At 38.6% G+C, this 15,015-nt stretch overlaps 1 protein-coding gene across 11 annotated transcripts in view; it reads right to left on the bottom strand.

The window, feature by feature from the left end:
- Positions 1-15,015, bottom strand: part of MYO9A (myosin IXA) — a 251,933-nt gene that overhangs the window by 20,437 nt on the left and 216,481 nt on the right. For 7 of the 11 annotated variants that reach the window (XM_033109669.1, XM_033109670.1, XM_033109666.1 and 4 more), the window contains 6 exons: positions 12,511-12,703; positions 10,609-10,737; positions 9,708-9,813; positions 8,817-8,948; positions 7,969-8,092; positions 6,713-6,766 (listed from right to left, as the gene is read on the bottom strand). In XM_033109669.1, the coding sequence (XP_032965560.1) occupies positions 6,713-6,766; positions 7,969-8,092; positions 8,817-8,948; positions 9,708-9,813; positions 10,609-10,737; positions 12,511-12,703 (738 nt within the window). The remainder of the gene's footprint in view (positions 1-6,712; positions 6,767-7,968; positions 8,093-8,816; positions 8,949-9,707; positions 9,814-10,608; positions 10,738-12,510; positions 12,704-15,015) is intronic. The other 4 variants (XM_033109671.1, XM_033109668.1, XM_033109667.1 and 1 more) reach the window with 1 other exon arrangement.

Genomic DNA, 15,015 nt, shown 5'->3' on the forward strand with positions numbered 1-15,015 from the left:
CTAGTTGTCCTTTTCATTTGACACTTGTACTAACTACACAAAAGTCATGGGTACAAACTGTTGGCATCTTTGCATAAACCAAGGCAGCAGTACCAAACTGTTCTAGTAACCATCACACTCTTCGCTATCATGCATAGCTTAGAAAAAAGTCAATTTCATTTCATGTCATCCATGAAGTAGTACAGTTAACTTCATTGATTCTTAACCCTTGAATCCACTGTTTTTTATTTTCTGCATGATAAAAAAATAAGTTTTATACATAAAGGATGTTTGCCTGGACTGCTATCTGTCACCATGTACCAAAATTAATTCAAAATGGATCAAAGACTTAAGCATAAGACCTGACACAATAAACTGCATAGAAGAAAACATAGTTACTAAACTTATGGACCTTGGGTTCAAAGAGCATTTTATGAATTTGACTCCAAAGGCAATGGAAGTAAAAGCTAAAATAAATGAATGGGACTATATGAAACTTAAAAGCTTCTGTACAGCAAAAGAAACCATCGACAAAATAAAGAGGCAACCAACTGAATGGAAGAAGATTTTTGCAAACAGTGCCTCTGATAAGGGGTTAATATCCAAAATATACAAGGAACTCATAAAACTCAACAACAAAAAAACAAACAACCCAATTGAAAAATGGGCAGAGGACCTGAAGAGACATTTCTCCAAAGAGGACATCCAAATGGCAAATAGACATATGAAAAAATGCTCAACATCAATAATCATCAGAGAAATGCAAATAAAAACCACAATGACATATCACCTCACCCCAGTCAGAATGGCTGTCATCAACAAGACAAATAGTAACAAGTGTTGGAGAGGATGTGGAGAAAAAGGAACCCTCAAACACTGTTGGTGGGAATGCAGACTGGTGCAGCCGCTATGGAAGGCAGTGTGGAGGTTCCTCAAAAAATTACAAATAGAATTACCATCTGACCCAGCAATCCCTCTCCTGGGTATCTACCCCAAAAATCTGAAAACATTTATATATAAAGACACGTGTGCTCCAATGTTCATTGCAGCTTTGTTTACGGTGGCCAAGACGTGGAAACAACCAAAATATCCTTTGATAGATGAATGGATAAAGAAGTTGTGGTACATGTACACAATAGAATACTATTTGGCGGTAAGAAAAGATGATATAGGAACATTTGTGACAACATGGATGGATCTTGAGAGTATGATGATAAGCGAAATAAGTCAGACAGAAAAAGCAGAGAACCATATGATTTCACTGATATGTGGTATATAAACCAAAACAACAAAAGAACAAGACAAACAAATGAGAAACAAAAACTCATAGACACAGACAATAGTTTAGTGGTTACCAGAGGGTAAGGGGGGAGGGGGGTGGGAGATGAGGGTAAGGGGGATCAAATACATGGTGATGGAAGGAGAACTGACTCCGGATGGTGAACACACAATGGGATTTATAGATGATGTAATACAGAATTGTACACCTGAAATCTATGTAACTTTATTAACAGTTGTCACCCCAATAAGCTTTAATTAAAAAAAAGAGGATAATTTGTGAATGTTTTACAGATTAGGAAACTTTATTTCAAATTACATTCTTCACATTATATTATCTTAAATAGTACTAAATCATTATTTATGTTTAGAATGATAGCATAAATAAATGAAAAACATCTGTTATAGAAAAGGTATAACTGGATGGACTGTAATTATATCTCGTTATGAAATCCTAGTCTGAGAACAGCCTAGTCAAAGATTATGTGCCATTACCTCTTTCAACATGGCAGCAGAAACAGATACGGCTAATGCTTGAATAACATGGGAGGTAGAGGCGCCAACCACCCACGAAGGCAAAAATCCACATAGAACTTCTGACTCACCTAAAACTTGACTACAGTTGTCCCCCAGCATCTGCGGGGATACTGAGATACCCAAATCAATGGATGCTCAGGTCCCCCGTGTAAAGTGGCGTAGAACAATGCAGGGAATCAGCCCTCCTCACCTGCAGATTCCCAGCACAGTGATACGGAGGGATGACTGTATATTTATTTTTAAAAATCTACCTATAAGTGGCCCACACAGTTCAAACCTCTGTTGTTCAAGGGCCAACTGTATTTTGCAAATCATTTCAAAATGCAATGATCAGGATCCTACCCATTGTAGTGACAGCAAATATGATTATTTACAAGTCAAGAGCCTCCAAACAGATATATGGCTACCAGTATTGCCCATCTCTAATCATTCTTCTTCAGAATGCTACCAGTTTATCTTGTAAAACACACACTGATGGTGACATTGGTCTACTTTAAAACCTTTTCTATAGCTCTAAAATGCTTTAAAGCAGAACATTCAAAATTCTTAATGCTGTACAGTTGGTTTTAATCTACTTCTCCGAATTCTTCTGCCACTTCCACACTTCCTGCTCTAGCTACATAAGGCAGTATTCATAGACTGCTGTTCCACGCTTCCTTGCCTCTGGAATTGTCTTTCACCTCTTTCTTTTCTCCATTTGTTAAATTACTAGTCATCTTTCAACACACAACTCAAATGACTTCACATTGGCAATAATAAAACATGCTTTTCATAAATGCATTTCACTTTGCATTTCAGAAAAGTCATGATACTTAATTAGGGAATAGCAATTTTTTAAATCTATGAATAGATGAACATTATTGACTTTGATTTGTCAGTCTATGTGTAGCAGGTGACCAAAAAAATCACTGCCATCTCGCCTAGATTCAATTCCATAGATGCTCACTGAATACCAAATACGTCCTTGACAGTCTTGTTCTTAAGACTGGGCCTAAAACGTTCCCTACAGCTAAATGCACATGCAGTAGGACATTAAGTGGGATTTTTCCTCTTAGTCCAGATCGTGGCTAATGCCCAAAGCTGAGGATAATTAAGCACCCCTTCTTCTAGCTTCAATCAGCCCATGTAGCTGGTACCAGCCACTTCTCCCAGGGCTTACTGAGAGGCATCTGTTTACTGAACCAGCCCTATCATCAATGTTGTAACACCTGCCCTCAATGAATCTAAAAAGCATAAAAAGAAAAAGGGCTTTACTGAACGTTGAGGGGAACACGAAGTTTATGAAAAGAAGATATTCCCTCCCCTCTGTTGGGAAAAAAGCAGTTGTTATATATGAATCCAGAGGGTAAAAATCAAAGGTTAAGGTCATCTCATGCTCATGGACAGGAAGAATTAATATAGTTAAAATGTCCATATTGCTTAAGGCAATATACAGATTGAACGCAATTCCTATCAAACTACCAAGGACATTTTTCGCAGAAATAGAACATATAATCCTAAAATTTATATGGAACCATAAAAGACCCTAAATAGCCACGCCAACCTTGAGAAATAAAAACAAAGTGGGAAGTATCACGATACCTGACATCAAATTATACTACAAGGCTACAGTAATCAAAACAGCATGGTACTGGCATAAAAACAGACACATAGATCAATGGAACAGAATAGAGAGCCCAGAAATAAATCCATGCCTATATGGTCATTTAATCTACGAGAATGGAAGCAAGAATTGACTTTGGGGTCTATTCAATAAATAGTGCTGAGAAACCTGGACAGACACATGCAAAAAAAGACAGCTGGACCACCTCCTTATGCCATATAGAAGAATAAATTCAAAATGGATTCAAGACTTAAATGTAAGATCTGAAACCATAAAACTCCTAGGAGAAAATATAGGAAGTAAATTTGCAGACATTACCCTTAGTAACATTTTTACTGATATATCCCCTCAGGCAAGGGAAGTATGAGAAAAAATAAACATGTGGGATTACATCAAACTAAAAAGTTTTTCCACAGCAAAAGGAACGATCAATAAAACAAAAAGGCATCCTACCAAATGGGAGAAGATATTTGTCAATGATACATCTGATAAGGGGCTAATACCCAAAATTTATTAAAAAAACTAATTCAACTCAACACCAAAGAAAAAAACAACCCAATTAAAAAATGGGCAGAGGACATGAGACATTTCTCTAAAGAGGACATTCAGATGGCAAACAGACATATGAAAAAATGCTCCACCTCACTAATCTTTAGAGAAATGCAAATAAAAACCACAATGAGATACCACCTCACCCCAGTCAAAATGGCTATCATCAATAAATCAACAAACAGCAAATGCTGGCGAGGATGTGGAGAAAACGGAACCCTCGTGCACTGTTGGTAGGATTGCAGATTGGTGCAGCCATTGTGGAAAACAGTATGGAGATATCTCAAAGATCTGAAAATGGAACTACCTTATGACCCAGCAATTCCACTCTTAGGTATCTATCCAGAGAAATCGAAAACACTAATTCTAAAAAATGTATGCACCCCTATGTTTGTTGCAGCACTATTTACAATACCCAAGACATGGAAACAGCTGAAATGCCCATTAGTAGATGACTGGATTAAGAAACTGTGGTACATTTATATAATGGAGTACTACTTGGTTATAAAGAATGAAATCTTACCATTTGCAATGATATGGACGGACCTAGAGAACATTATATTAAGTGAAATAAATCAGTCAGAGAAAGACAAATACCATATGATCTCATATGTGGAATCTAAAGAATAGAATAAAAGAGCAGGCTAATCAGAAACAATCTCAGACATAAAGAGAAAAAACTGAGGGTTGCTAGATGAGGGGGGGTGACGTTGGGTGAGAGGGTGAGGGGATTAAAAGGTACAATCGGTAACCACAAGATTGCCACGGGGATACAAAAGACAGTTTGGGGAGCATAATCAGTAATGTTGTAAAGATTTTGTAGGGTATTTGATGGACACTTGTCTTATTGGGGAGATCACCTCCGGGAAGATGTAGATGCCTGATCACTGCACTGTACACCTGAAGCTGTAGCTGAATAGTGATTGGTGTCAACTGTGGTTTAAAATATCTGTATCTATCTATCTATCTATCTATCTATCTATCTATCTATCTATCTATCTATCGGCACGGAATGTGGAGTGAAGAGCAAGGAATAGGGTCAGTGGAACTGTAGCGGCTGTGCATGATGTCGGAGGGGTGGCAGATTGGGGGGGGGGCTGTCACTTTGTGAGCGATGTAAATGTCCAACTGTTACATTGTTTTGTACATCTGAAACTAATAAAAAAAAAGTTTGAGGTCATCTATAAGAAAGGCAGACTGGTATTTCATTTCTTGTTTGATTATCTACATAGGCAAAAGACGTACTGATTTGCCCTCTGTTACATGCACAAGGGGAAAGAAAAATGAGGAGAAAGTGTGGTGAGGAAGTGTCAGGTAGGAAGGTAAGCAAGACTATCACCCCCACCTTGAATTCTTGATTCCCAAGAGGTATGAAAAACGTAACCTTTTCCCCAATGGCCATGGGAGGTAGATCTGACTGGACAAAGTCTTGCAAAAAAATAATAAAAATACGTATCAGAGTCACAAGGTGTGAACACCATCAGTCAGGTTTAGCCAGAAGATGTGACCAAATCTTGCAAGGGAATGCCAATGCTGAGGAAATGGGACAGGATTGAGCTCACTGTTCAACAGGGTAAACTGGAGCTACCAGTCATCTGCATTTAGCCTGTTGACAATGAGCTTGAATAGTAGTGTTGAACAACAAAGAAAGAGGACTGCCACCTCACACTGGGATATCTTCCAAAATTCTACCTCTCCTATCACTCCTGCCAGTTTTAACACCAGGGGAAGAAAAAGCACAAGAAACAGGGAGGGGAAAAGTGTGTGACAAAAAAAGTCCTTCTCACCCACCCCAAAGTTTTCAGCTCCAGATTAAGGTCCAATCTGTCCTGGAAGAAAGTGACAAGAGTACTACATCAAGCCTGAAATTGAAGTTATAATATGAATGAAGAGAACTAAGTCTTAAATACTGGAATGAGACTAGAGCATTTAAATATCATGGAATAGTGACAAGATGCTATTAAGGTAGTTGATATCCAGTAGGAAAGGGGAGTTTGGCCTGGTAGAGTTGGAAGACAGTTACTAGATAAAAAGTAAAACTGAGTGTATTTATATGCCAGCAAGTTGAGATCCTCCATGAACTAGTTACCCGTAGTCAGACAGTCTCTGAAAATAGTTTTCATGTATATCGGTGTTCTTAGCTTTCTAACTCTCTATTCCTTCTTTGTATAATCTATGAAATTCTTGTATGAGCTCTACTATATTGTGATATTTAAGTCTGGAACCAGTCCATCAATTTGCTTACTATTACTGTTGGTCTGTCTGAAAAATGCTAAGCGGACTGGAGCCATGTTTTCACATCTAGGAAGACACCATCAAAGTCACAGATATGAATGGACAAATAAGCATGACTAATAATGGAGGATGTTGGAAGTAGCGATAGGTATTTCAAGGAATAAAGTAGAGGAGATTGATGAGAAAAAAGCTCAAGATGCAGATATTAACTTGATGACTCAGTGCTTTCAATGATCGCCTTTTAATAATCCAACCTAAGAAGAAACTACAAAGAAGCTCATCTGACAGAGAGAAAAAAAACAATGTTGTAAATGGAGATTGTTCAATGGCACGAAACGGAGGAAGGGAAATGAAACTTATAAAGAAAGAGTAAGAGAAAAGCAAGGGAAGGCTGGTTTGGAAGTGGGACCTGACCTGGGCTGCACATGGAGGGTGGACAGGCATGAATGAGAGACAGAGCAGGACAACTCCCAGATAGATGAGACACACTAACGTGAAGTGGCCGTGACACATTGCAATGTTAATACATACCGAGACTGAACTGCGGGTAATGCTCATAAATCTAACTGCAATTAGTACGGGTTTCTGGATTAGGAAGGACATGAAAAGGAAAGCAGAGGTTAGAATGTATACGTCATCGCCCCATTAAAAGAGAAGGCTTCATCTTTCAATGGACTCTGCACATCAGCAAAAAAAACAACAACAAAAAAAACACGGCCAGCAGCTTTGCGGTAAAGGTCCTTCCCTGCCTCCCTGGATGGACCCTGCTAAATTGGGCCTCCAGAACCGAGCTCCTGAAAATCCATCCTACACCAAGGGTTTCACTTTTAAATGGGGTTTTTGTTTCCTGGGGAAAAGATCTAGATAGTGTTCTATGATGCACTTTATTTAATACCTTTACTGCCTGGGAAAAGTCTATGTTTGTTTTCAGAAAAAGACCCTTCTAATTTAATCAACAGGCATTTGTTGAGCCCTTGTTCTGTGCCGGTCAGTTTAAACAGTAAAGGAAGAGCGGAGTTACTTTAACACTGAGATGGGGAAGCTGCTTCTCTTTAGAGATTTACTGGGGTGTGAGTGGGTGTTCATCACTACACCTTTATTTTACAATTGAGGGGATGGGAAGCAAATGGGCAATAATTAAACTTCGATGCAGCAGTTTTTCAGTCACCCAGATCCTACTGATCATTGGTCCAGTGAGAACGAGAATGATCTATATATAGGTCACTGGTTACAAAGGAAAGTATCAAACAGAAAAGTGGGCAAGAGGAGGAAATAAATGATCATTTTTGCAAGGTTTTTTCCAAAACCTAACAATAGACCCTTAAAGAACTTTTATTTGATAATAGTAGACTCATAGAATTCCATTTCCTTATAAATCATATTCTTATAATTAAGTTCTCTACATCCCAGGAGTATTGGCAGGACCACCAAAAGTGACATAATTAAGCATAGTGAAAGGAAATAGAGAAAAAAGTTAGGATACGATAAGTTTCCATAGAAAGGACAGGAAAAGAAAACAGGGCAGATTATTAAACCCCAACATTTTATCCAAATACCTGACTTTTAAAATTCTACACATTTAACTGCATATATATTCTGTACATACAACTAAAGAGAGCTAAAAGATCAAACATGAGGCATCCATTACTACCCTGAGATTTGGTGATTTTTTTTCCACTTGATCCATGTGACAAAGATTCTGAGAACAGTCTCCCTCCATCATAGCTGCACACGTACAAGCCCAGGAAGGCTCCCGTTCTCCCGTGGTTCCCGGCCGTGCGTCTTACCATTGATCTGCGAATCAGTGACAGTCTGGTCTTGGCCTTATTCTCAGCAAATTCCAAGCTACTGATGTCTTTGAGACGAGCCTTGTATTTATTCATTTGTTCCACAACAATCAGCTCTACACAGCTGAAACAGGAGGAAAGAAAGAAAACTGTTAAGAGCTGAAGTATATCAAATAAAGGGTAGCACCAAAGACTGTTTTTCAGCTAAGTGTGGTAGATGGAAAATGAAAGAAAAATCACATCCCTTATTGTGCGAGCTCAGAGGCAGGGTTTAGCATGTGGCTCACAGCTATGGCTGCACTTCAGAACCATCTCAGGAGTGGCCATAAGTCCCAGTGCCCAGTACACACCCCAGAACAATACAAGAGACTAGACTGTCTGGGAATAGGACACAGACACCAGTATTTTTTTCAAAGTTCCTTGCAGTCAAGGTTAAGAATCACCACTCAAGAAGGAAAGCAGAGGCCCACAAAGAAAGGTCAAGGTGATATATAGGAATATTGAAGTACTAAGAACAAAGGAATTCAGAACCATGAAACCACAGTTAGACTAGATACAAGGTGTACAAAATTTTGTAAAATGGAATTTTAAAATACATTTAGAAACCATAGGCATTCCTAAAGAAAAGCTCATTTTAAAAATAAGACTCTTCAAAACAAATGATGCTCGGTTGAAGAGAATCTAAAGGAAGTTTTCTACCTTCAGCTTAAGAAAACCCAAGATGTCCAGCAATCTTCTTAAAATAACCTGAACTTATGAAAGCTTTAACTATGGTTGGGATCTGGATAAGTAACTGCACTGCCTCACAAGTCTCTGCGGCCCTATAGAGGTGGGGAACCTGGCCTTACGTGGTAGTCTTACTGATGTCCTGCACGCTTTGCAGTGGGTCAGTGGTGTCAGGGCAGCGGAGAATGCAGGGAGCAAACACAATGGCCAAAGCATTAGCCGACATCCGATTAGTGTCTTCTTGCAGAGCAATCCTAAGGAACAAAAAGACCCCAAGTGAAACAAGGATAAAAAGGGAAGGTGGTAGGGGTAGGTGGAAGAGATAGGAGAAAGAAAGAAGACAAAAACCACACTGTACCGAAGCATATTCATTCATATGGGTTGTAGGGGGGCCCTGTAGGCTTTCCCCAGGGCTGTTCCTTTGCCTCTGGAAAACATCCTTTCACTCTGTCCCTTCCCTGAAGCAATGTAGACCCCCTTGATACTTATCAAGGGGAATCTGTGACCCATGGCTCAAAGTCCCCATAACTAGATGAACATGTCTGAAGAATGCAGAGTAGAGACTTGACACTTTCAAATAGTCATATTTATCCAAAAAGAAAGATGGATTTCTTTCCAACTACTGGTGATATTTACACTCAGGGAAGAGAGGCTATTCTTGAAGTCTCTTTGATTAGTCAATTCCTGAGCAACATCTGAACCCACCTCCCATGAGTTAAGTTATGTCAACAGATACAAACATCCTAGTTCAGGAGTTAGGTAACAGGTTAGGCTACACAGTGCCACCATGAGGCTGAAGTTGTTACTTGGCTCACATAGGACAAACAAGCACCTGCCATGAGGTATGACTCAGCTGATTTCTTCTCAAAGGAAATGGTAACTACCATTTGAGCCACTGACTTTATAAACAGGAAGAAAGAAATCTGTCAGTTTTCGAAATGGAGGAGCTGTTCATTTATTTAAAAGAATCCAAGAGAAACTTAAACATTCACTATCTTGCTTTTTGAAGTTACCTGACCAGATGGAAGATGAGGCGTTCCAGCGTATTGAGATGAGTTCGGGAGAGCTGGTCAATCACAGAGTACACACCACGGATTGTCTCTTTCCTCTCCTGAAGACCTACAAACAGTAAGGGCAGCAAAGGAGACTCAATATCCCCTCTTCTGTGCTACGACTTCCTCCTGGTACGTAGCAGGGAGCCTGGGTCTAGTGCTCTGGAATTTCAGGGGAGGCCGTTGGAGCTGTGAGAGACACTTAGTGACCACCAGTCTCCCAGTGCTTGCGTTCTATTCACTAAGCAGTCTCCTGAGTTTTCATCTGTGTCCTAGTAATCCTGATTACAGTCAGGGAAAAGGACGCCCTAGTTTTTCAGGCATTTTGTGGCAGACTGATTCCCACTAAAATAAATCAATTGCCATCTAGTTTATAAATCAGTCTTATGGGACTTTGAAAACTCTGTCTCAGGGCCCAAACACTTCTAGGCAGGTCTTCATCCATAGTCTACACATTCGTAGCACTGAAAAACTAAATTCCATACTCTGTTAGGCCTGGCACAAAACAGCCAGCTTTACACAGAGTTCTTCCCCAGATTCACAATTTAAATGAACAAAAGCCAACCCTTAAATTTCCTATTTATAATCTTTTGTTTGTAACCCTAGTCTTTCAATCTGTTTGTGAGAAGCAACTAAGTGACTTACTCAGGAAACTTTTAGGACACTGATATTTTAATGAGTCTCTAAACAGTCAACATTTGAATAGGTGAAAACACACTGGCACTTTTATATTGACTGTCAAAAGCTTGCTTTGGCTCTCTATGGACTAAACCACTAGAGGATGGCTAAATAATTCATAGTGAAGATGGCATTCCTTTTCCAAGGGTAGGCCTTCCCTCAGACCCAGGAAGCCTGTGCTTACCCATCGCTCGAAGAAATTCCTCGTAGAGTTCAAAGGTCATGAGTGGATTGGGCAAATCACGAAGCCATTGTTTGAAAACACTTGCAATGACGTGTATGTTATAGTCATCCAGGTTTACGTTCTCAGCATCTACTTACAGACAAGGGTCAGACCACAGAGACAAAACACGCAGAGATTCACATAATTCACTGTACCAACTACCATCACCAAGGGAGGGCTTCATGTTCCTAATCAGACGAATTTTTACCTGGTATAATCTACTGTGTTTCCCTGAAAATAAGACCTCGCCGAACCATCAGTTCTAATGCGTCTTTTGGAGCAAAAATTAATGTAAGACCCGGTCTTATTTTACTACTTTGCTCTTATAGTAAAATCAGACCGGGTCTTATACAGTGTAATATAGTGTTAATATAAGACCCGGTCTTATATTAATTTTTGCTCTAAAATACACATTAGAACTGATTGTCCGGCTAGGTCTTATTTTCGGGGAAACATGGTAACCCTAATGTTTTGGAACAGTGCTTCTAACTGTGGTCAAAGAATAGATTTTGTTTGTTTGTTTTCCAAATCTGTTGTGGACCAGACTGACTGATGTGTAAAATAAAAGACCACATGTGTTCAAGAGTTAAAGATCACTGTTAAAGTGCTAATGCTTGCTCTCACTTTCTGTACTTATCCTGCTGTGGATTAGTCTGTGAATTCCACTTTGAGTAACAACGCTTTAGATGACAAATGGAAAAAAGGCCCAGAGGACATTTTCTAAAAGTAAGGCTGATTTTAAGTCATTGTTAGAGAGAAAAGAACCGAAATAAATGAGCTTAGGAAATGTAAGGAGACACCTTTACTGTTTTATGCATAAGCTCCCTAAGGTTACACAGATGAGATGACTGGAAGGATAGAGGATAGAGGACTTTTCACTTGTGCTGACTCAAGGTACAGCAGACACGTTAGCAATTGCCTTTAAGCTGGAGTAGGCTGAGTCTCTGGGAGGCAGAACCTGTGCTGGAATTTTACCAGGCATTTTCTGTTCTTATTTCCATACTGATTCATTTTTCACTGATTTGTTCATTAAAAAAAAAAAAAAAAAAAAAAAAAACTAGAAAGGAAAAGCATGTGGGTAGGTTCTTGGCTATGAGAAGATGAGCTTAGTAGGTCAGTGTGATTCAAAAAGATCTATCCCTTCCCAACAGTGGAAAAGAGTAGAAGCTGAGCATGAAACCAAAGTCAAAACACTGGATGCATTCCAGGACTGTGGCTAGAACTCTATACAGATACAGGAGCAACTCACTAATTACCTGTTTAAATACTACATCATCAAGTTGGAAGGCAAGAAGGTGCACTGGACAGAGACCACTGGGCGTCAGAATAATGGAGCAATAGTTCAGATCAGGCATTCAAAAGACCTGGGGTGAAAGCCCAGCTTGGGCACTTATTGGTCATGAGTCTCTAGGCAAGGCCCTCTGTAAACCTCAGTTTCTTTATCAGTAAACAGGGATACTAATCCCTAATTCATAGGATTGTTGTGAAGATCGATATAGAAGCATTAGCACAGTGCCCTGCACAAGCATCGATAGCTCGTTATTTTATTTTCCTGAGCCTAAATTTTTTTCTTTGCAAATTACAGTAACATGATCTTATTAGATTCTTAAAAAGATTAAATGAGATCTGCCTGAAGTACCTAATATAATGCCTTGTACAAATGGCATACTCAATGTATGTTTGCTGAATTGACCACAGCAAAACAAAGTCTCTTTAGAAAGGCACAAAAACACGAGCACCACAGAAAAGACTGCATTCTTCGGGCTGCAAGGAAAGGATCACCATGTAATGAGAACTTTAAGAGCACAAAATGATCGATTTCAGTACAAGTATTTGGTCTTGATTAGGAGGGCACTATCTTACCTGTATCTAGACCTTGTCGAAGCTCCTTGATTTTATTAGTTGAACCAGACTTTCGGTAAATGCCTTCTGTGTACAGGCCGTGCATTTCAATGTAATTTATGAGCTTCTCCACCACTAAAGGAACAGTTCGGTCTTCACTGGTCAAACGGGACAATTCAACCCCAAATTGTCGAGATGATAACTCTGGATCATACTAAATGGAAGATAATTGTTTCCAAATACATTCAAACATCTTTAAACATGTTTAACCAATTCTTTAAGAGGAATTACTTTTTATTTCCCTGAAGTTTTAGGAGCATAGTTATGAGAGTTGGGGGGAAGGGAATTATGGTTAATGCTGAAGAGTATAAGTGAGTGAGACATTAGCTTCCATCCTCTCCCACCAGGAATATCCCCCGAAATAATGGGTGGAGAATGGAGGCAGTGGCAACAGGCTGCTGTTTTCCTGCCTGTTAAAAATCTCTTCATGTACAAGTGGGATTTGTGCAAGGGAGAAGGAGGATAGACTTTGTCTGCTAAACATTCATTCATCAGGTATCATTAGAAAATGTACCAATTTGATAGGAAGTAGAGTTACCAGTCATTTCCAACACATGAGACTACTTCGGTGTTTATGTAAACTTTAGAGAAGTTAACTGCACACTGATGTCACAGCTGAAGGCAGAGGCACATACAGAGTAGCCCAAGATTCGTGTTCTAGCTCTTTTTTATTTACTTCAATAGTGTATCTGATATCAGGCTTTCCTAACTATAGTTTATGCGACTGCAAAAGAATGGCTTATCCTTCAGTTATTTGAATTCATTCACAGAAAAGAAAAATGCCAGGTATTATCTGAGATGAAAACCTTTTTTATAAATCTCTTTTTTGTCCTTTCCATCTCTTAGGACCATTCTCCTTGCCTAACCCGACACTGCACCCCACTCTCTCCTTCAGTCTGCAGCCAATCAGGCCCGAGTTCTTTTGGTCAAACAGTACACTCCATTTTTCCTTTTCTGTTCTCAGTGCCGTCACCCTAGTTCAAACCTGTCACTGCCCAACTGCCTATTCTCACAGTTTCTTGATGAATTTCCCACATCCATTTTTTCTATTTTTAACGTATTATATAGTATATAAAATCTACTTTATTATCCTCAAAACCCTTCGGTGGCTAATTAGTATATATCGAAAAAAGGTGCAAACATTCCTGAGTCTAACCTTCAAGATATTACTTGAATTGATCCTAATTTCTCTTTCCAGTCTTATGTTAATACATTTGTCATTTATGTACTAGGTAACAGGGAAACAAAATCAAAGAGCTAGTGCTTACCTTAAGACTAATGCTAAGACAAGCAGTGTTAGTGTGTGGAGGTAAGTAAAACAGTAATAACAGATTTAGTAGGTATTATGAAACTACAGAGGTGAAACAGCTAGATCCAGAAAAACTGGGCTGAGTAACCACTAATGACGTTGAGAAGGCATGGTGCTTAACCTAACTGTTGGAAAGCAAAGGGTACATAAGTAAAGGAGGCAAGAAAAGAAACTTTTAGGCACAGAAAGAAAAGAACTACAAAATTGGACAAACTAACAATAATCTGATATGGCTGAACTGAAAATGAGAAAAAGCTAGGCTGAGAGATTATAAAGGGCTTTGGGTACTAAGTTACAGAATTTGGGTCTTGTCCTGACAGCTAAGGAAAGCCACCAGAGATTTTAAGTAGGGGAAGACATAAGTGTGCATTATTATTCATCATGCATCTACATATATTCTGTACACCAGCACTTAATTCTTAAGGAAAGTAATTGCATGTCTACTTGGAAGCATGTTAAATTAGCTTAAATTAATATAAGGCAACATGTCTGAAAAGCTTTTCTAGGTCTGAGGTGGAACAGAAAAGACAATCTTGGAACATTTAGAGGACGCAAGTTAAAATTTTGCATCATCACTATATGAATTAGGTTATTTCATATTTGTAACAGGAATATCACCTTTCTATCTCAGAGGCTTATTGTACAGTATAAGTTACAGATGAACATACATAGCATAGTATCTGGTACATGGCAAATGCTCAATAAATTGTTAAAGAAATAAAATAATGCTTGATGCAATGATTAAAACAAAATAAACTTTAGCCAACTTTCTTACTATTACTATGATACATGCATATGTATAATCTATCTAAAGGTGATAGGCATTAGGAATATTAATAGTTAAGACTTGAGAAAGCAGAAAAATAAAATACTTGAGGGTAGGAAACTAAACCTTTAAAAACAGTTTGATTTTAAACCAACTATAGCAAACATACTAAAAAATTCTATTTCTTGAAATTAAAGGAAAAATTTATTTCAATCTTTTCAACTGAAAAAATTTAGCTGAGTTTTCTGTGTAAAAATAATGTGTTTATAATTATTCTCCCTCCAAATCAACTTCCTTTTGTATTTTAAATAAAATTTTATTAAAGTATGACATACATAAAGAAGGGTGTACAGATCCTAAGTGGAAAGACTTTGACGAAGTAAATACTTGT

Source organism: Rhinolophus ferrumequinum, chromosome 6 (assembly GCF_004115265.2).
Source record: "Rhinolophus ferrumequinum isolate MPI-CBG mRhiFer1 chromosome 6, mRhiFer1_v1.p, whole genome shotgun sequence".
NCBI lineage: Eukaryota > Metazoa > Chordata > Mammalia > Chiroptera > Rhinolophidae > Rhinolophus > Rhinolophus ferrumequinum.